Genomic DNA, 22,255 nt, shown 5'->3' with positions numbered 1-22,255 from the left:
ACCTGGAGACCAATGACAACGGGGAGGTCTGAGTGGGGATGGTATGGGTGGCACTGAATGCGGTGGTGAGGGGAGAGCTGATCTCCATTAGGGCCTACAAGGAGCGGGGGGAGAGGGAGAGGCTGGTGGGGGAGATGGTGAGAGTAGACAGGAGTCCAAAGACGTGCAGGTTAGGTGGATTGGCCATGCTAAATTACCCGTCGTGTCCATAAGGGTTGGGAGGGGTTATTGGGTTGCGGGGATAAGGTGGAAGTGAGGGATTAATGTGGGTCGGTGCAGACTCGATGGGCCGAATGGCCTCCTTCTGCACTGTATGTTCTATGTAATCTATGTATGTGGAGGAGCCCAAGGAAGGATTGTTGAGGCAGAGGCGTAGCCTCCAGGCTGAATTCGACCTGGTGACCACCAGGAAGGCGGAGGTGCAGTGGAGGAAGGCCCAGCGGGCGGTCTAAGAGTATGGGGGAAAAGGCAAGCCGGATGCTGGCGCATCAGCTTCGGAAGCGGGACGCAGCTAGAGAGATCGGGGGACCCTGTTAAGGACAGGGGAGGGAGCGTGGTGCAGAGTGGGGTTGACATCAATGGGGTCTTCAGGGACTTCTACGAGGAATTGTACCAATCCGAGCCCCCACGGGAGGAGGGAGCGATGGGCCACTTCCTGGACCAATTGAGGTTTCCAAAGTGGAAGAGGGACTGGTGGCAGGATTGGTGGCCCCGATTGGGCTGGAGCAGCTGATCAAAGGAATAGGAAGCATGCAGGAAGGGAAGGCACCGGGGCCGGATGGTTTCCCGGTCGAGTTCTATAAAAAATATACGGATCTGTTGGGCCCGCTGTTAGTTAGGACCTTCAATGAGGCAAGGGAGGGGGGGGCTTTGCCCCCGCCGATGTCCCGGGCACTGATCTCCTTGACCCTGAAGCGGGACAAGGATCCCCTGCAGTGTGGGTCTTACAGGCCAATTTCGTTGCTAAACATAGATGCCAAGGTGCTGGTGAAGGTCTTAGCCTTGAGGATTGTGAGCCGCAGATCATCCACGAAAACCTGACGGGGTTTGTGAAAGGGAGGCAGTTGAACGCGAATGTGCGGAGGCTTTTGAATGTTATCATGATGCCGGCGAGGGAGGGGGAGGCAGAGATAGTGGTGGTGATGGCCGCTGAGAAAGCCTTCGATAGGGTAGAGTGGGGGTACCTGTGGGAGGTGCTGAAGAGGTTCGGGTTTGGAGAGAGGTTGGTCAGGCGAGTTAGGCTGTTGTATGAGGTCCCGATGGCGAGTGTGGCCACAAACAGGAGGAGGTCCGAGTACTTTCGGTTGCACCGAGGGACGAGACAGGGGTGTCCCTTATCCCCCCCTGCTCTTCGCAATGGCGATTGAACCCCTGGCTATGGCACAGATAGTCAAGGAACTGGAGGGGGTTGGTGCGTGGTGGGGAGGAGCACAGGGTGTCATTTTATGCGGACGACCTGCTGCTGTATGTGGTGGACCCGGTGGGAGGAATACCGGAGGTAATGAGGATTCTTAGGGAATTCGGGGACTTTTCGAGGTACAAGCTCAACATGGGGAAGAGCGAGCTGTTCGTAGTTCATCCAGGGGACCAGGAGAGGGGGGATTGGTGAGCTCCCACTAAAAAAGGCGGAGAGGAGCTTCAGGTATCTGGGAGTCCAGGTGGCCAGGAGCTGGGGGGCCCTGCATAGGCTTAACTTTACAAGGCTGGTGGAGCAAATGGAGGAGGAGTTCAAGAGGTGGGACGCGTTGCCGCTCTCCTTGGTGGGTAGGGTGCAGTCAATCAAAATGATGGTGCTCCCAAGGTTTTTGTTCCTGTTCCAGTGCCTCCCCGTGTTTATCCCGAAGGCTTTTTTCAGGCGGGTTAACAGGAGTATAATGGGGTTTGTGTGGGCGCGAGGGACTCCGAGGGTGAGAAGGGTGTTCCTGGAGCGGAGTAGAGATCCGGGGGGACTGGCGCTGCCCAACCTCAATGGATACTACTGGGCCGCCAATGCGACGATGATGCGCAAGTGGGCGATTGGGGGGGGGGGGGGGGGGGGGGCACTGCATGGAAGAGGCTGGAGACGGCGTCTTGTGTGGATACGAGTCTGGGGGCGCTGGCAACGGCGCCGCTGCCGCTCCCTCCAAGGAGGTATACCACGAGCCCGGTGGTGGTGGCTGCCCTCAAAATTTGGGGGCAGTGGAGGCGGCACGGGGGAAGTGGGGGCCTCGGCGGGGACCCCATTACGGGGGAAACACCGGTTCGCCCCAGGAAGAACAGGTGGAGGGTTTGCGGGGTGGCACAGGGCAGGGATATGAAAGTTGGGGGACCTGTTTGTGTACGGGAAGTTCGCGAGGGGGGGGGGGGGGGAAAGATCTCGGAAACTTACCAGGTGATGCAGGAGGAGGAGGAGGCCTCGGTGGTGGAGGTAAAAGGTAAATGGGAGGAGGAGTTCGGAGAGGAAATTGAGGAAGGGACGTGGGCAGATGCCCTGGGGAGGGTGAAATTCGCCTTGAGGGTCGGTACAAGGGTTCTTAAGGCAGTGGCAACCGTTCTTAGACTTCCTGGCAGAGCGGTAGACATTGGTCAATGGCAGCAGCAACCCGGGGGGGGGGGGTCACTTTATTATTTTAAGTCGGGGTGTTAATGTTAATTTATTATTTATGTACGTGGGGGGTGGTATGGAGGGTTGTTTTTCTGGACTGTGTTTTGTACTTAACCCTGTTGGGTTCCTTTTTCATTTTGTTGTTGATATTTTATGAAAACCTTTAATAAAAATTAAAATTAAAAAGACCCCCAAAAAAACCCAAATGTGATGAAAATGAGACCGAAATTAGGATACGAAATGCTACAATCCATGGGGAGGAAATGGGAAGAAATTAAAGTTGGCATGGTATTTAATACAGAGTTTCAGAAATGCATCCTAGGTCTGTTGAGAGGTCGTTGTACTTAGCCATTTAAGAGTTTGAAATGCGTGCTGAAAGTTGGAATGAGTTTGAGATTTTGTACACATGCCAGTTTTATTCTGTGTCCAAGTGTGTATTTATCCATTTCAATTTACTGCAAACAGCCTTTCAAAACTCCTTACTGCACTGAAAGGCCTAAAATATTGATGACCATTTATAGCATGGGGCTTGATTGTCAAATCACCATCACTCCATGCTCCATATATTCTGGTGCGCAGGAGGGAAGAGGGAGAAGAGGGATGAGGAGAGATCTGGAGGTGGATTCTCTGTTGCCTGTCGCTAGTAGCATTTTTCCCAATTTGACAGAGAATTTAGCGTCAACCAGGTAACGGTGCCAATCCCGTTCCGATGCTCCGGTTCCCTGGCGGCAGCAGAAGTGATCGACATGCCCTGCGCAGGTGATATACCAACAAAAGCACGATTTGCATGGATTTAATCTGATTAGCGGGCTGGAAGCCCCATGCTCCACCCCTCCATGATGCTCCAGCCCTCTCAGCCGGGAGTGACGCGGGTGTGAATTGCTGCAAGTATTTACGTGCAGGACCCAGACGCCATGACCATTGAGGGGGGAGCAAGGGAGTTTAAAAGAAAAAACTGTTCAAACTTCTGAGGTTTGCAGGAGGGTGTATGCCTGGACCTTGGAATAGTGGGGAATGACTTGGTGGCAAGTGAGTGGACTTGGGGTGTCCCCCTCGGGAGGAAGAACATCAGGTGAGGAGGATGATGATTGTGTCCAGGAGGATCTGGGTGCGGAGCCTGAGCCGGCCCGGCAGGCCACCCAACCTCATCATCTCCCGCTTTACGAACAAGAAGGCCAGACCACCAGCAGCTCTGCCGCCCTGTCCCACCTATTTCCCCCCTGCCCCTACTTAAGCATCTGCCCCCTTCCCACCCAACATAGATTCCACCTTCCCTAAGTCCTTCCACCCCTTCCCTCTCCCTTTGTCCTTCCACCTACTACTCCTTCCCACTACCAGAGCTCCCACACCCCCCTCCGAGGGCCGGACCTGCATCAACACGGTGTTGGCCCTGGGTTCGCAGTGTCAGCGGGTGTTGTCCATGGGACGGATGAGGGTGACGATGACTCTGTTAGATGAGCTCTGCTGACCTGATGATAACTTACCACTGTCCACCCAGATGACCCCTGCTTGTGCGCTGGCAGGGCTGTTGGTGAACGTTAGGGCTTACTCACTGAGGATGATATACAAGGTGGGCTTGCACTGCTGCCCATGCCCTGCCACTTTTCGGGAAGGTGGAATCGTGTGACAAGTGGTGGGCGCCCTGCCCCAAACAACCCCCCTCCCCCTCATTCTTCACACCTGTGAGACACAGATGAGAGGCAGATTCGACTGGTAGTGCAAAAATGATTAATGGTGAGTATTTACAATAAGTGTACCCTTCCCCCTTACTATCTACTCTCTACTACCGCCATGCCAAGCCAAGTGTCATCTATTTTTCTACTCTTTCATGGCCTTCCATTTCTTCTGGGTGTTTCCCCAGACAGCACATCAGAAGTGGTGGTGGCCTGCTAGTCTCGCCCCCTGCCTCTGTGAAGCCCTTGGTGGTCATCCTCTGGATGGCATGGGACTGGATGGGCCCGGCCGACTTTCTGGTATCACCACTGACGACCTGTCAGCCTGTTCTGCCCACTGCCCATGAGATGCGTCAGTATCAGATGGGGAGAGATTATTCAGAAGGGCCGAGGTGTTTCAGAGCCTCATCTGCGGGAGATGCTGGCATGGACTCATCACATACTCCTCCTTCAGGGTGCTTGCAAGCCTCTAGGCTACTCCATGAGATGGAGAGGAGGCCGAATGAGCTCCGCAGGCACCACAGTCACCTGGCACTGCCAGTCCTGGAGGCCTGCCCTCATCTGAGCCATGATCTCGATGCCTGCAGCCATGGCACACTGAGACTTGGTCATGTCCCTTAGAGAGTGAGTCATGTCCCTCTGTGACTGTGACATGTCCATCTGTGGCCAAGGTCAGTCAGCGCCCGGCCAATATTCTCAATGCCCTCAGTCATGACCCTTTGTGAATGGACCAAGCTCTGGAGTGTCCATCAGAGCCTGGAACATATCCACCTGTGACTGGGCTCTCCTGGCCTGTACCTCAGCTTTGGGCAGCATATAGTATGTCCCAAACCTTGGACATCCTGAACATGGCTCTAATGTCCTGCCCCAGGTCTTTCCCCACCCTTTCAGTATTGGCCTGGGTGCCATGCATTGTCAGCATCATCTCCTGCACCTGAAGGTGGCTGGACTCCTCCAATTGTACTTGCAGGCGCTGGAAAGTTGCTGTCACCCCCTCCTGTAGATTCTGCCCATGCTTCTGCATCTGCACCAGTGATGGGGCCATCTTTTCCAAAAGTGCAACATCTGTCTGGGTGTCAGCTGTTGTCTGGGATCGGGCAACCTCTAACTGTCTGCTCCCTGGGGAGACCTTGCCTCCAGAGTGGTGCTCACCAGAGGGTGACCCAGAAGCCTGATTGCTAATATTACCCACCAAGTTGATAGTCTCTACGATGGTGGATGGTGCAGGTGAAAGCTGGAATGACAATTGGTGGTGAGTGGAACGCTTAAAAGCTGCTCTGGCTTGTCAGGCTTTTAACACGATTCCTGACCCCGGCGAATCAGACACCAGCAGCGCTGGGAATCAAGCGGGCTGCACACGAGCTGTGTGCTGGCCTGGCATCTCCTGAAGTTTTGGGGGCTGGTGCTCCTTGCGGAGTGTGCAGTTCCCACGATTCTACACTGGAAGCAGCACTTAGTCTCCAAAAAGGAGAATCTAGCCCCCGATATTAGGTATGAATAGTTTGGAAGATTTCAGTCAACAAAATCTACATCTTGTAAATGTAGTTTGCTAGATAGCCCTAAATGTAGGGCTATCTTATTTTCTTAATCCAGAGTTGACATTATCCAGTTTCTGTCTTATTTGTCTTATTAGACTTCCTTCCATACCAAATAAGCCTCTTGTGTAAAGTCAGTTAATGGAAAATGTTGTTACTGTTTTGCTTTTTGTTGGCTGAGATGTTTCCTGATTGAATGGTGATTGGATGATGGATGCATTCTAGTCGAGAGTGTGAGTTCACCACATCTTTGAGCTATTTGGTAATGTTTTCTCCTGCTGCCAATGCCACCTTGATTTTGTTGCATTGACCAAGAATTTATAACAAACCAGAAATGTGCACACACTCGCTATCCAATTGAATGCCTAATGATGAAATATCAAGTGAATTAGCAAATTAATTCTCCATGTGGTAAATGCATTACATTTAGAAATATTCTCTCCAGCATAACCTGTAGGTTATAGTTATCTCGCGACATCAGAAATATTTCTGACCATTTTGACATTTTCACATTATAATGTTACACTCTGCATAAAGGCCAATAACTTTTAAAAAGAGATTCAAATTTCCAGTTATTAACTGAAAGAATGACCCAACATTCTTCAACTTTTATTAAAGCAAATGACTAACTTGACGAGACACTATTTCCTTTTTTTGTAGATAATTTGTACTTTAACTACAGAGAGTGACATTTCCCTTGTATTCTTATCACCCATTGCACTCTCCACAAAATTACAGTCTCTATAGAAAACAGTTAACCCCAGCTTCGTACAGCTTTCCATATACTATTTCATCGAGTAGTTTTGCCAATCAGGGGTTTTCCTCGGTTTTTGCAAAGTTTCTTAAATCCGCCACTAGTAGTCAATAATGTTCTGCTGATTCTTTTGCCCCTTGACCATGCCAGGACTAATCTCCCTGAAACTTTAAATGGCCCCATGATGCATCTGTTCAACCAGACCATTTCTCTCTCTCTCTCTCTCTCTCTCTCTCTCTCTCTCTCTCTCTCTCTCTGACTATGGCAGCTTGCAGATTCAAGCAACCTTTTCTCTCTGCTAACCTCACAGAACTTCTGTCTGAGATAGTCAATGATTTGTCGGGAAGCCTGTAACCTGATGTCAAAAAATGGTTTCCTCTGCCCTCCCTTCTCATGACAACGTGAAACTCAACCTTGCATTCAGGTAAAATGCTGATTAGTTATTCTTGATCCCAGTTCTCTTTCATCTTAGAAGCAAATGGACAGTTCACAGCATAATTGTTTACAACCTGATACACATAACACCTTGCTAGGACTTTGAGACGTTCAGAGTCTACTCATGATACACTCAGAGACTGCTGTTATTGTCTCCAAGCATAAATACTTTGCACCTTTTCTCTGCAAAACAATCTGAGATTTCCTTTGATCTCAAACTCAAACCACCAAAGACTCATTGTCTGGAACAAGTCACATGATCTCTTCATTGATCCTAAATTTATAAACCTCATAATTGTAACAACAAAAATGGCAGAGGTTTTGTTAAAAGGAGTATAAATCCACTTTTTCTCATACAGGAAAAATCCACGACATTTTCAAGAGCTGATTCACCCTGGTGATGCTGATTATGAAGACTCAACGGGTGAGGAGAAGGATGACGACAAACCAGTGTGTCCTTTTGGTACAGCTTGCTATAGGTGAGCAAATTATGCTTCAATGATTAGCATTAAAAATGTCCATGTATTCTTTTACCAGCTTTTATTTAAAGCTCTCTTTGTTTTTATAGATCCGTTTTATCATAGAACATAGAACATTACAGCGCAGTACAGGCCCTTCGGCCCTCAACCACTCTAAAGCCCACCTACACTATTCCCTTATCGTCCATATGTCTATCCAATGACCATTTGAATACCCTTAGTGTTGGCGAGTCCACTACTGTTGCAGACAGGGCATTCCACACCCTTACTACTCTCTGAGTAAAGAACCTACCTCTGACATCTGTCTTATACCTATCTCCCCTCAATTTAAAGCTATGTCCCATCGTGCTAGACATCACCATCCGAGGAAAAAGGCTCTCACTGTCCACCCTATCCAATCCTCTGATCATCTTGTATGCCTCAATTAAGTCACCTCTTAACCTTCTCTCTAACGAAAACAGCCTCAAGTCCCTCAGCCTTTCCTCATAAGATCTTCCCTCCATACCAGGCAACATTCTGGTAAATCTCCTCTGCACCCTTTCCAATGCTTCCACATCCTTCCTATAATGCGGCAACCAGAATTGCACGCAATACTCCAAATGCGGCCGCACCAGAGTTTTGTACAGCTGCAACATGACCTCATGGCTCCGAAACGCAATCCCTCTACCAATAAAAGCTAACACACCGTACGCCTTCTTAACAACCCTCTCAACCTGAGTGGCAACTTTCAGGGACTATGTACATGGACACCGAGATCTCTCTGCTCATCCACACTGCCAAGAATCTTACCATTAGCCCAGTACTCTGTCTTCCTGTTGTTCTTTCCAAAATGAATCACCTCACACTTTTCTGCATTAAACTCCATTTGCCACCTCTCAGCCCAGCGCTGCAGCTTATCTATGTCCCTCTGTAACTTGTAACATCCTTCCGCACTGTCCACAACTCCACCGACTTTAGTGTCATCTGCAAATTTACTCACCCATCCTTCTACACCGTCCTCCAGACCATTTATAAAAATGACAAACAGCAGTGGCCCCAAAACAGATCCTTGTGGTACACCACTAGTAACTGGACTCCAGTCTGAACATTTCCCATCAACCACCACCCTTTGTCTTCTCCCAGCTAGCCAATTTCTGATCCAAACTGCTAAATCTCCCTGAATCCCATGCTTCCGTATTTTCTGCAGTAGCCTACCGTGGGGAACCTTATCAAACGCTTTACTGAAATCCATATACACCACATCAACTGCTTTACCCTCATCCACCTGTTTGGTCACCTTCTCAAAGAACTCAATAAGGTTTGTGAGGCACGACCTACCCTTCACAAAACCGTGTTGACTATGTCTAATCAAATTATTCCTTTCCAGATGATTATACACCCTATCTCTTATAAACCTTTCCAAGATTTTGCCCACAACAGAAGTAAGGCTCACTGGTCTATAGTTACCGGGGTTGTCCCTACTCCCCTTCTTGAACAAGGGGACAACATTTGCTATCCTCCAGTCTTCTGGCACTATTCCTGTTGACAAAGATGACTTAAAGATCAAAGCCAAAGGCTCAGCAATCTCCTCCCGAGCTTCCCAGAGAATCCTAGGATAAATCCCATCCGGCCCAGGGGACTTATCTATTTTCACACTTTCCAGAATTGTTAACACCTCCTCCTTATGAACCTCAAGCCCTTCTAGTCGAGTAGCCTGAATTTCAGTATTCTCCTCGACAACATTGTCTTTTTCCTGTGTGAATACTGACAAAAAATATTAATTTAGCACCTTTCCTATCTCCTCGGACTCCAAGCACAACTTCCCACTACTGTCCTTGACTGGCCCTACTCTTACCCTAGTCATTCTTTTATTCCTGACATATCTATAGAAAGCTTGAGGGTTATCCTTGATCCTACCTGCCAAAGACTTCTCATGTCCCCTCCTGGCTCTTCCTAGCTCTCTCTTTAGGTCCTTCCTAGCTAACTTGTAACTCTTGAGTGCCCTAACTGAACCTTCATGTCTCATCTTTACATAAGCCTCCTTCTTCCTCTTGACAAGTGTTTCGACTGCCTTAGTAAACCACGGTTCCCTTGCTCGACCACTTCCTCCCTGCCTGACAGGTACATACTTATCAAGGACACGCAGTAGCTGTTCCTTGAACAAGCTCCACATTTCCATTGTGCCCATCCCCTGCAGTTTTCCTCTCCATCTGACGCATCCTAAGTCTTGCCTCATCGCATCATAATTGCCTTTCCCCCAGATGTAACTCTTGCCCTGCGGTATATACCTATCCCTTTCCATCACTAAAGTAAACGTAATCAAATTGTGGTCACTATCACCAAAGTGCTCACCTACCTCCAAATCTAACACCTGTCCTGGTTCATTACCCAGTACCAAATCCAGTACGGCCTCGCCTCTTGTTGGCCTATCTACATACTGTGTCAGGAAACCCTCCTGCACACATTGGACAAAAACGGACCCATCTAAAGTACTCTAACTATAGCATTTCCAGTCAATATTTGGAAAGTTAAAGTCCCCCATAACTACCCTGTTACTTTCGCTCCTATCCAGAATCATCTTTGCAATCCTTTCCTCTACATCTCTGGAAATCTTCGGAGGCCTATAGAAAACCCCTAACAGGGTGACCTCTCCTTTCCTGTTTCTAACTTCAGCCCATACTACCTCAATCGACGAGTCCTCATCAAACGTCCTTTCCGCCACTGTAATACTGTCCTTGACTAACAATGCCACCCTTCCCCCTCTTTTACCACCTTCCCTGAGCTTACTGAAATATCTAAACCCCGGCACCTGCAACAACCATTCCTGTCCCTGCTCTATCCATGTCTCCGAAATGGCCACAACATCGAAGTTCCAGGTACCAACCCATGCCGCAAGTTCACCCACCTTATTCCGGATGCTCCTGGCATTGAAGAAGACACACTTTAAACCACCTTCCTGCCTGCCGGTACACTCCTGCAGCTTTAAAACCTTACTCAAGACCTCACTACTCTCAACCTCCTGTATACTGGAGCTACAATTCAGGTTCCCAAGCCCCTGCTGAACTAGTTTAAACCCTCCCGAAGAGCATTATCAAATTTTCCCCCCAGGATATTGGTACCCCTCTGGTCCAGGTGTAGACCATCACGTTTGTAGACGTCCCACCGCCCCCAGAATGAGCCCCAATTATCCAGAAATCTGAAACCCTCCTGCACCATCCCTGTAGCCACGCGTTCAACTCCTCTCTTTCTCTATTCCTCGTCTCGCCATCACGTGGCACGGGTAACAAGCCAGAGATAATAACTCTGTTTGTCCTAGATCTAAGTTTCCACCCCAGCTCCCTGAATTCCTGCCTTACATCCCTTTTCCTACCTATGTCGTTGGTACCTATGTGGACCACGACTTGGGGCTGCTCCCCCTCCCCCTTAAGGATCCCGAAAACATGATCCGAGACATCGCGCACCCTGGCACCTGGGAGGCAACACACCAACCGCGAGTCTCTCTCGTTCCCACAGAATCTCCTATCTATCCCCCTAACTATGGAGTCTCCAATGACTAATGCTCTACTCCTCTTTCCCCCCCCCTTCCCTTCTGAGCAACAGGGACAGACACTGTGTCAGAGACCTGCACCCCATGGCTTACCCCTGGTAAGTCCCCCCCCCCCCCAAACAGTATACTTGTACTAAGGGGGAACGACCACAGAGGATCCCTGTACTGACTGCTTCCTCCCAGCCCCCCTCACCGTCACCCATCTATCTTTATTCTTCGGAGTAACTACACCCCTGAAGCTTCTATCTATGACCACCTCTGCCTCCCGAATGATCCGAAGTTCATCCAGCTCCAGTTCCCTAACGCGGTTTCTGAGGAGCTGGAAATGGGTGCACTTCCCACAGATGAAATCAGCAGGGACACTGTCGGCGTCCCTCACCTCAAACATTCTGCAGGAGGAACATTGCACTACCTTCCCTGCCACGCCCTCTAGATAAAAAAAGAAAGAGCTTACCTGTTATTCACTCCCCTTCTCAGCAAGCACTCACTCAGTAACCTCTGCGCCCTGCACGATAACACCTGATGGAAAATAAAATAAAAAGTACTTACCTGCAGGCTGTGGTGTCACGGTTCAACTTCTTTCTACTTCTACCTGACCTCGAGCCTTCCTCTTGATCTTTACAGTGGTTGGTTTTTTTTTTTTTGGTTACAGGAGGGGGTAGGGAGGGAAACACTGAAGAAGTGTTTCGGGTTTAAGTGTCACTTGACAACAGCTCCTCCACAAACCACCTTCAAGTTAGGGTGACCACAACGGAGGTATGCAAATTTCCCTTGCAACAGCCAATCAGCATCTCTGCTCTACTGCCCTCGGCTGGATGCTTGTCTTCACTCGAACAGGTAGGGCCTCTAGCTCAGGTACACCTTCAAGTTAGGGTGGCCACAATGGAGGTATGCAAATTTCCCTTGCAACAGCCAATCAGCAGCTCCGATCTACTGCCCTCTGCAGACTGGTGCAGACTCCACACGTTTTATCACATCAAATGTAGGGAATTCTGAGATGTGTACTTCCAAGGTTACCTCACTGAACCGACATATCAACCAAGCAATTCTATGGGACGCAAGAGAAAAAAAGACTAAAGTTATACTTTGCTAATTGTTGACTTAGGGGATCATAGCTCATAGAATTTACAGTGCAGAAGGAGGCCATTCAGCCATCGAGTCTGCACTGGCCCTTGGAAAGAGCACCCTACTTATGCCCGCATCTCCACCGTATCTCCGTAATCCCACCTAACATTTTTGGACACTTGAAGGCAATTTAGCATCTCCAATCCACCTAACCTGCACATCTTTGAACCGGAGCACCTGGAGGAAACGCACGCCGACACTTGGAGAACGTGCAGACTCCACACAGACAGTGACCCAAGCCGGGAATCGAACCTGGGGCTCTGGAGCTGTGAAGCAACTGTGCTACCATGCTGCCCTGAAGGCAGCTTGCCATATAGTAGTATTGTCGCTGGACTAGTAATCCAGAGACCCAGAGTCATGATCTGGGGATCTGGATCGAATCACGCCATGGCAGATGGTGAAATTTGAATTCAATAAAAAATCTGGAATTAAAAGTCTAAAGGTGACCATGAAACCATTGTTGATTGTCGGTTAAAAACCCTTCGAGTTCACTAATGTCCTTTTGAGAAGGGAATCTGTCGTCGTTGCCTGGCCTGGCGTACATGTGATTCCAAACCCACAGTGATGTGGTTGTCTCTTAATGCCCTCTGGAATGGGCAATAAATGCTGACCCAGCCAGCGATGCCCACATCCTGTGTACGAATAAATGTTTTTTTAAGTTACTTTAAAAGCTCCCCCTTCCACTGCTTAGAATCTTCTCCTGTTTAGATGCAGGTGGCCATTTGCTGTAAGCTTCCACCCTTGCCCTTTTTGCACTCAACGATTAAATGCCACTTTGTTGTTCCTACCATTTTAGTGACCTGATAGATGGGTTTCATTTGAAAAGTGACCATGTATATCTGTTATAGTCCGCAAATCATTATGGTGTAATCACAAAGGGAGTAGTTACTGCTGTGAAATAACTGTTTTTGTAGAAATGGTTATCTGAAGACTTCCATTTTCCACCTGTGTGGCTGTCTATTGCTCATTAATGATTTGTAGGTTATAATGGACATGTGGAACCACTTTTGGAACCCATCTACCCATACAGTGTAAAATTAAAATCAGTCCTTACAAACTAAATTATTACAACAATTAAATTCTTGTTGATTAATCACTGCTTCAAAATTGGCTCATTAGCCTTTCATGCAGAATTTCTGTATTTTCCGATATTAAAGTAGCTGCAAGGAATTGTGAACTATCAATGTCACAAGTTATTTATGTAGCATACCTCTGAAATGCATTGTTGTAATATTCACAGCAGGATACGTAAAAAATGCTTATACAAAGCAGTCTATCCAGCCCATCCAACACAATTGTGAGATATTGGGCCACAGTATATGCAATCTCCCTCTCCGCCACAAACCCTGTGTTCTGGGAAAAGCGACAAGGAAACATAAAAGCCCTGGGGAACCCAGGAAGGCATGGCGTTGGAGAGTTTTGTGTAACTCATCTGGGAAATCAAAACTAGTCCAGGAGATCAGGGAATTATCTATGTTTTGTAAGAGGTGCTATGCATCCCAACTAGAGATGGATTCAGCCCTTGCTTGCCATTATTTTGCATGCTAGTTATTCTTCCAGGTGGCATCCGCAAAAATAGTGCCTTGGTCTTGGTCATGAGTCCTCCATCATCATGTAGACTATCTAAACCCTCCGTATCGCCCCAACAGAAATAAAATGCCTTCATGATAGAGTGAAAAGAAAATTGGCAAACAAAATAAATATTATAAAGTAAAATTAGAATAATGTCATCAGGGAACACTTGTAACCACTCTATTTTTCTGACTAATAATTCTACTGCCATTCTGAACAAGTTATTAGAGTGAAGCATACTGCTATTTTACCACATGTACTGTATTTAATTAATGGTAGATTAAAATGTGTTTAACAACTTTGTAGGAAAAACCCACAACACAAGAAGGAATACAACCACACGCAGCCTCCAGGTAATATTGATTTCTGTATTCTGAGAATGTAATTCATATCTTGATTTTTTACAAAATTTTCCTTTAAATTGCAGTAGTCAGTATGTTTATTGTGAGCTGTGATGATCTGAGACACGAGTTGGCTATGATGGACTGGGAAACATTATTGAAGGAAGGACAGTGGACAGACAATGGCAGGCATTCAGGGAATGAATGGATGTACTCCAAAAGTTGTTTAATCTGTGGAATTCACTACCACAAAAGTAGTTGAAGCCAAAATGTGTAATTTCAAGAAGGAATTAGATATAGCTCTTGGGGCTAAACAAATTAAGGGATACGGGGGTAAGGCAGGATCAGGGTATTAACTTTATGATCAGCCATGTTCATAATGAATGGCGGACCAGGCTCAAAGGGCCGAATGGCCTCTTCCTATTTTCTATGTTTTTTCCTATTTGGCGCAAGAGTAGAAAGGGAACAGTGACCAAATCATTGCTGCCAAGGGAAATTAGAGATAGTATTAGAGTCAAAGATGTGGCATACAAGCTAGCAAGAAAAAAAAAAAACAGACCAGAGCATTGGAAACAGTTTAAAATTCTGCAAAGACAGACCAAAGGATTGATTAAGAGGGGGAAAATACAATATGCAAGTAAGTTAGCGGGGAAACATAAAAACTGACTGTAAAAGTTTCTTTAGGTTTGTAAAGAGAAAAAGATTGCTAAAAATGAATGTAGGCCCCTTACAGTCAGAAGTGGGGAATTCATAACTAGGAACAAAGAAATCGATGTGGCCATAAATTAGTACTTTGCGCCTGTCTTCACAAAGGAAGACATAAATAATGTACGGTAAGCTCTGAGAAACACAAGTTTTAGTGAGGAGCTGAAGGAAATTAGTATTAGTAGAGAAATAGTTTTAGGGAAATTAATGAGATTGAAGGTGGATAAATCTCCAGGGCTTGATAATCTTCATCCCAGAATTCTTAAGGAAGTAGCCCTAGATGTAGTAGATCCATTAACAGTTATTTTCCAAAATTCTTTGGACTCTGGAATGGGTCCTTCAGTTTAAAGGGTAGCTAATAGGCTACATTTAGGGCAGCATGCTTCACAGAGCCAGGGACTTGGGTTCGATTCCCGGCCTGGGTCACTGTCTGTGCGGAGTCTGCACATTCTCCCTGTGTCTGCAGGGGTTTCCTCCGGGTGCTCCGGTTCCCTCCCACAAGTCCCAAAAGACGTGCTTGTTAGGTGAATTGGGCATTCTGAATTCTCCTTCCGTGTACCCGAACAGGCGCTGGAGTATGACGCGAGGGAATTTTCACAGTAGCTTCTTTGTAGCATTTATGAAAACCTACTTGTGACACTAAGAAAGATTATTATTATTAATATAACCCCGCTATTCATTAAGGGAGGTAGAGCGAAAACAGGGAACTATAGACCAGTGAGCCTAACGTTGGTAGTATGGAAATTGCTCGAGTCCATTATCGAGAATTTCATAGCACAGCATTTGGGAAGCAGTGGTATAATCAGGCAAAGTCAGCATGGATTTATGAAAGGGAAATCACGCTCGACAAATCTACTGGAATTCTTCGAAGATCATAGAATTTACAGTGCTGAAGGAGGCCATTCAGCCCATCGTGTCTGCACCGGCACTTGGAAAGACCACCCGACCCAAGCCCACACCTCCACCCTATCCCAGTAACCCCACCTAACCTTTTTGGACACTTAAGGGCAATTTAGCATGGCCAATCCACCTAACGTGCACATCTTTGGACTGTGGAAACCCACGCAGACACTGGGAGAACGTGCAGACTGCACAGACAAGTGACCCAAGCCGTGAATCGAACCTGGGTGTGTCTTAGATGGATAAAAAGCTGGTTAGCAGACAGGAAGCAAAAAGGTGGAATAAATGGGTCTTTTTCCGATTGGCAGACAGGGACTAGTGGGGTACCGCAGGGGTCTGTGCTAGAACCCCAACTGTTCACGTTATATATTAATGATTTGGACGACAGAACTAAATTATTATCTCCAAATTTGCAGACGATACAAAGTTGGCTGAGAGGATGAACTGTGATGAGGATGCAGAAATGCTTCAGCAAGATTTGGACAGGCTGAGTGCGTGGGCATATGCATGGCAGATGCAGTATATTGAGTATAGCGTGGGTAAATGTGAGGTGAGGTTATCCACTTTGGTAGTAAAAATAGGAAGGCAGATTATTATTTGAACAGGCGTAAATTGAGAGAGGTGGATATACAGAGAGACCTTGATCTCCTTGTGCATCAGTCGCTGAAAGTAAGTACGCAGGTACAGTAGGCAGTAAAGAAGCAAATGGTATGTTGGCCTTTATAGCGAGAGGATTTGAGTATAGGAATAGGAATGTTTACTACAATTGTATAGGGCACTGGTGAGGCCACACCTGGAGTATTGTGTGCAGTTTTGGTGTCCTTATCTGAGGAAGGATGTTCTTGCTATGGAGGGAGGACAGCAAAGGTTTACCAGGCTGATTCCTGGGATGGTGGGACTGTCTTATGAGGAGAGACCAAGTCTGTTCGGATTATATCTATTGGAGTTTAGAAGAGTGAGAGGGGCTCTCATTGAAATTTATAAAGTTCTAACAGGATTAGACCGGGTAGATTCAGAAAGAATGTTCCCTCGTGCTAGACACCACCATCCGAGGAAAAAGGCTCTCACTGTCCACCCTATCCAATCCTCTGATCATCTTGTATGCCTCAATTAAGTCACCTCTTAACCTTCTTCTCTCTAACGAAAACAGCCTCAAGTCCCTCAGCCTTTCCTCATAAGATCTTCCCTCCATACCAGGCAACATTCTGGTAAATCTCCTCTGCACCCTTTCCAATGCTTCCACATCCTTCCTATAATGCGGTGACCAGAATTGCACGCAATTGTCTAGCATGAGGGGACATAGCTTTAAATTGAGGGGAGATAGATACAAGACAGATGTCAGAGGTAGGTTCTTTACTCAGAGTAGTAAGGGCGTGGAATGCCCTGCCTGCAACAGTAGTGGACTCGCCAACACTAAGGGCATTCAAATGGTCATTGGATAGACATATGGACGATGAGGGAATAGTGTAGATGGGCTTTAGAGTGGTTTCACAGGTCGGCGCAACATCGAGGGCCGAAGGGCCTGTACTGCGCTGTAATGTTCTATATGGGGGAAGGCGGGATCAGGATATCAAACTTGATGATCAGCCATGATCATAATGACTGGTGGAACAGGTTTGAAGGACCTTTTATTTTCTATGTATGTTTCTATGCATGTTCATTATTTGTGGAAAATGCAAAGCCATGCTGTAAAGATGAGTAACAATAGGCTTAACCCCAGCAGGTCTAGCAGCATCTGTACGGAGAGAAAAGAGCTAACCTTTCAAGTCCAGGTGACCCTTTGTCAAAGCTAAAAGGCATAGAAAGTGGGAGATATTTATACTGAAGGGTGAGGGAATGAAAGATGAATCATAGCTACATAAACCAAGGGAAAAGAGTGCAAATGGCAGTCCCCAGTGAGAATAAAAGGTGTGAAAGGCCAAACAGCAGAGGAAACTAAAATCAGAGGGTAAGCTGTGACAGATGTAGATGTGGTGGGAGGGGGGATATGGGTGGGAGACATCGGTGAGAGAGAGGTAAAATGAGAAAGAAGGGGGAAGCAAAGGGGAGAAAATGTTCCAGTGAAGCTCAACGCAAACTGGAGGGACAGCATCTCATCTTCGGGTTAGGCACGCTAGAGCCTTCCGGTCTCAACATCAAATTCAACGACTTCAGATGATTAACTCTAACCGACCTCAACCCCTTTGTTTTCATTCCATTTCATTTTAACTGTCTTTTACCTTTTATTTCTTTCTTGTCTTTCTTTATATATATTTTTCCCCCTATCTTATCCCCCCCTTCCTTATCTTTTCTCTCCTTGCTTCCCCCTTCTCCACTTTTCTCATTTTCATAGATAGATTATCATAGAATTTACAGTGCAGAAGGAGACCATTCTGCCCATCGAGTCTGCACCGCTCTTGGAAAGAGCACCCTACCCAAGGTCAACACCTCCACCCTATCCCCATAACCCAGCAACCCCACCCAACACTAAGGACAAGTTTGGACACTAAGGTCAATTTATCAAGGCCAATCCACCTAACCTGCACATCTTTGGACTGTGGGAGGAAACCGGAGCACCCGGAGGACACCCACGCACACATGGGGAGGATGTGCAGACTCCGCACAAACAGTGACCCAAGCCGGAATCGAACCTGGGACCCTGGAGCTGTGAAGCAATTGTGCTATCCACAATGCTACCGTGTTGCCCACACCCATGCCCACATCCTCCCTCGCACCCATGTCCCCCCTCCCCCCACGTCTACATTCGCCACAGTTTACCCTCTGATTTTAGTTCTCTTCTGTTTGGCCTTTCACACCTTTAATTCTCTCTGGGGACTGCTATTAGCACTCTTTTCACTTGATTTCTCTGGCTATGACTCATCTTTCATTCCCTCACCCTACAGTATAAATATCTCCCACTTTCTATCTTTGACAAAGGGTCACCTGGACTCAACTTTAGCTCTTTTCTCTTTATAGGTGCTGCCAGACCTGCGATTTTCCAGCATTTTCTCTTTTGGTTTCAGATTCCAGCATCTGCAATAATTTGCTTTTATTTAAAAGGCTTAACTCCTTGTGCTGCAGGGTCTTGCAAGTGATACAATTATATGTTGTAGTCCATCATAAATGCAAATGATTTTCCATCAACTGGTGACATAACCTCATCACCTGTATAATACTTATCCACTTTACGGACATTGAATTTATGTTGACGCTTAGATTACTGTAATTTCTGTCCATATTCATTTTACATAGGTTGCCTTATGTTGTAACATTTTAATTTTAGAAAGTGAGTTAAGAAGACCAAAAAGAAAAGTTGCTCAAAAAGGTAAGCAGTTATTTTGTTTTTTTTATCACTCTGATCAGATTGATTTTGTGTTTATTTTTCAATAGTGCCGAGAAAGATTATCTGGTCATTTACCTCCGTTACTGTTTGTGGGACCTCGGTCTGTGAAAATAAGCTACTACTTTTGGCTACACATAACTTATTAATTTGTTATGAAACACTTGGGGACATTATTTGAACTAGTCTTTGTATTTCTTTAAATTTCTCTCGCATGCTGTTGAGAAAATCATCTGTTTAAATTACTAAAGTTTACAAACGATTGGCCAAGTCTGAGGGAGATTAAATGCAAGAGAAACTTATACAGTCTTTGCTTTTTTTTAAAAAGCAAAGCTTCCTTCTGCAAAGTTAAATTTAGGAAGACCGCGTCATTTTATTTTAATGCAGTAAATTTATATTCTTGGTCAAGACCTGGCAAATATTTTAATTCATATAAAACCTGCAGTGACAAATATTAAAATACTAAGTCGATACACTTTTAATTGCACCAAATTCCAGGAGGAATGTCTCTGTTTATTGTGAGGTTATTTGAAGTGAATAAGAAACTGATTAGAAATAGGAAACAAAGCACTCATGAGAAGTGTAACATATCTTGGAAAAAATTGTTGACTTCTTGACCCTTATTGTTTCTAATCTGCGCAAGTGACCAACCGTGGGATGTTCCCAATTTGCTGTGGGCGCAAAAATTCAAAGAGCAATGGCAATTGAAAATGGAGCAAAGGATTTTCCAAATTATTCGTACAATTGGGCTAACGCCATGGTAATGAAGAAAATATTTGCAATTGGTTGGGAGGTCTGCGATAGAGAGTCGAGATTAAAATAACATATTCTCATTGGTGGAATGTGACAAATGGTGCTCTCCTGGTATGCGTAATAGTCTCTGATTTTCACCCTAAATATCAATTACTTAGATGAAGGGTTTGAGAGTTGTATACCCAAATTTGTGCAAAACACTAAGTTAGGAGGAGTTATAAGTTGTGAAAATGGGACAAAAATTATTTGATTGATGGATTTCAGTATGGGGAAGTGTGGGATCATTCAGTTTGTATCCAAGATATTTTCTTAATGGTAAATGGCCAGACTGGAGGAGCAAAGGGATGTATGTGGGTGCCCAAATGCACAAACCACTAAAAGCTGATGCACAGGTGCAAAGGGAAAATGGCATTGTCTGTCTCAGAAGATGATAGACTGTTTCCAGGATGTATGCCACTTCTGGATTGAACATTGCCTGTTGTGGCTGTCGAGGCCGTTCATGGGTGGCAAACCCTTCCGCAGTTACAAAAAGTAATTTCATAGAATTTACAATGTAGAAGGAGGCCATTCGGCCCATCGAGCCTGCACTGGCTCTTGGAAAGAGCACCCTACCCAAGCCCACACCTCCAGCCTATCCCCATAACCCAGTAACCCCACCCAACACTGAGGGCAATTTTGGACACTAAGGGTAATTTAGCATGGCCAATCCACCTAACCTGCACATCTTTGGACTGTGCGAGGAAACCGGAGCACCCGGAGGAAACCCACGCGCACACGGGGAGAACGTGCAGACTCCGCACAGACAGTGACCCAAGCCGGGAATCGAACCTGGGACCCTGGAGCTGTGAAGCGATTGTGCTAACCACCATGCTACCGTGCTGCCCTAAATAGTAATGGCAAAGCCTAACAGAATGCTGGTTTTCATCTTAACTGGTTTGGAATACAAAGGGAAAGAGGTGGTACCTTGTTTGAAAAGAATCTTCATCAAACCCCACCTGGAAGCACTGTCTTTGTTTACCTACTCACCGCACAGGACCTTCAACCGATGTTATACACCAGATACATCGATGACATTGTTTTCCTTTGGACCCACGGCGAAGAATCACTGAAACGACTACACGATGACATTAATAAGTTCCATCCAACCATCAGACTCACCATGGACTACTCTCAAAAATCAGTTGCATTCTTGGACACACTCGTCTCCATCAAGAACGGTCACCTCAGCACTTCGCTTTACCGCAAACCCACGGATAACCTCATGATGCTCCACTTCTCCAGCTTCCACCCTAAACACATTAAAGAAGCCACCCCCTATGGACAAGCGCTCCGTATACACAGGATCTGCTCAGACGAGGAGGAGCGTAACAGACATCTACAGACGTTGAAAGATGCCCTCGTACGAACGGGATATGGCACTCGACTCATCGATCGACAGTTCCAACGCGCCACAGCGAAAAACCGGACCGACCTCCTCAGAAGACAAACATGGGACACAACCGACAGAATACCCTTCGTCGTCCAGTACTTCCCCGGAGCGGAGAAACTACGTCATCTTCTTCACAGCCTTCAACACGTCATTGATGACGATGAACACCTTGCCAAGGTCATCCCCACACCCCCACTACTTGCCTTCAAACAACCGCGCAACCTCAAACGAACCATTGTGTGCAGCAAATTACCCAGTCTTCAGAACAGTGACCACGACACCACACAACCCTGTCATGGCAATCTCTGCAAGACGTGCCAGATCATCGACATGGATACCACTATTACACGTGAGAACACCACCCACCAGGTACGCGGTACATACTCGTGCGACTCGGCCAACGTTGTCTACCTCATACGCTGCAGGAAAGGATGTCCCGAAGCGTGGTACATTGGCGAGACCATGCAGACGCTGCGACAACGAATGAACGGACATCGCGCAACAATTACCAGGCAGGAATGTTCCCTTCCAGTCGGGGAACACTTCAGCAGTCAAGGGCATTCAGCCTCTGATCTCCGGGTAAGCGTTCTCCAAGGCGGCCTTCAGGACCCGCGACAACGCAGAATCGCTGAGCAGAAACTTATAGCCAAGTTCCGCACACATGAGTGCGGCCTCAACCAGTACCTGGGATTCATGTCACATTACATTCATCCCCCACCATCTGGCCTGCGAAATCCTACCAACTGTCCTGGCTTGAGACAATTCACACCTCTTTAACCTGGGGTTACCCCATCTCTGGATCTGTAAAGATTTAATCACCTGCTAATGCTCGCATTCCTAGCATTGTTTGGCATCTTTGAATTTGTCTATATATGTGTTTCTGGAACAGACCTCTTCATTCACCTGAGGAAGGAGCAGCGCTCCGAAAGCTAGTGACATCGAAACAAACCTGTTGGACTTTAACCTGGTGTTGTAAGACTTCGTACTTTGTTTTCAGGCACTGCACCAGGATTATGCTGTTGCTTAAAGAGTTAAATTATGGGGACAGGTTGCAGAAGCAAGTTGTATTTACATGTATCATTAGTTGAGGGATGATGTTACTGAGGTGTTTCGATTAATTAAATG

General features: G+C 46.6%; 1 protein-coding gene across 2 annotated transcripts in view; it reads left to right on the top strand.

Moving 5' to 3' along the window:
* Positions 1-22,255, top strand: part of aplf (aprataxin and PNKP like factor) — a 146,352-nt gene that overhangs the window by 62,437 nt on the left and 61,660 nt on the right. For both annotated transcript variants that reach the window (XM_072506774.1, XM_072506765.1), the window contains exons 8-10: positions 7,341-7,460; positions 13,990-14,036; positions 18,892-18,933. In XM_072506774.1, the coding sequence (XP_072362875.1) occupies positions 7,341-7,460; positions 13,990-14,036; positions 18,892-18,933 (209 nt within the window). The remainder of the gene's footprint in view (positions 1-7,340; positions 7,461-13,989; positions 14,037-18,891; positions 18,934-22,255) is intronic.

Source organism: Scyliorhinus torazame, chromosome 1, assembly GCF_047496885.1.
Source record: "Scyliorhinus torazame isolate Kashiwa2021f chromosome 1, sScyTor2.1, whole genome shotgun sequence".
Classification (NCBI taxonomy): domain Eukaryota; kingdom Metazoa; phylum Chordata; class Chondrichthyes; order Carcharhiniformes; family Scyliorhinidae; genus Scyliorhinus; species Scyliorhinus torazame.
Note: the sequence above shows the minus strand (reverse complement) of the source record. Positions and strands in the feature narration are given on the sequence as shown.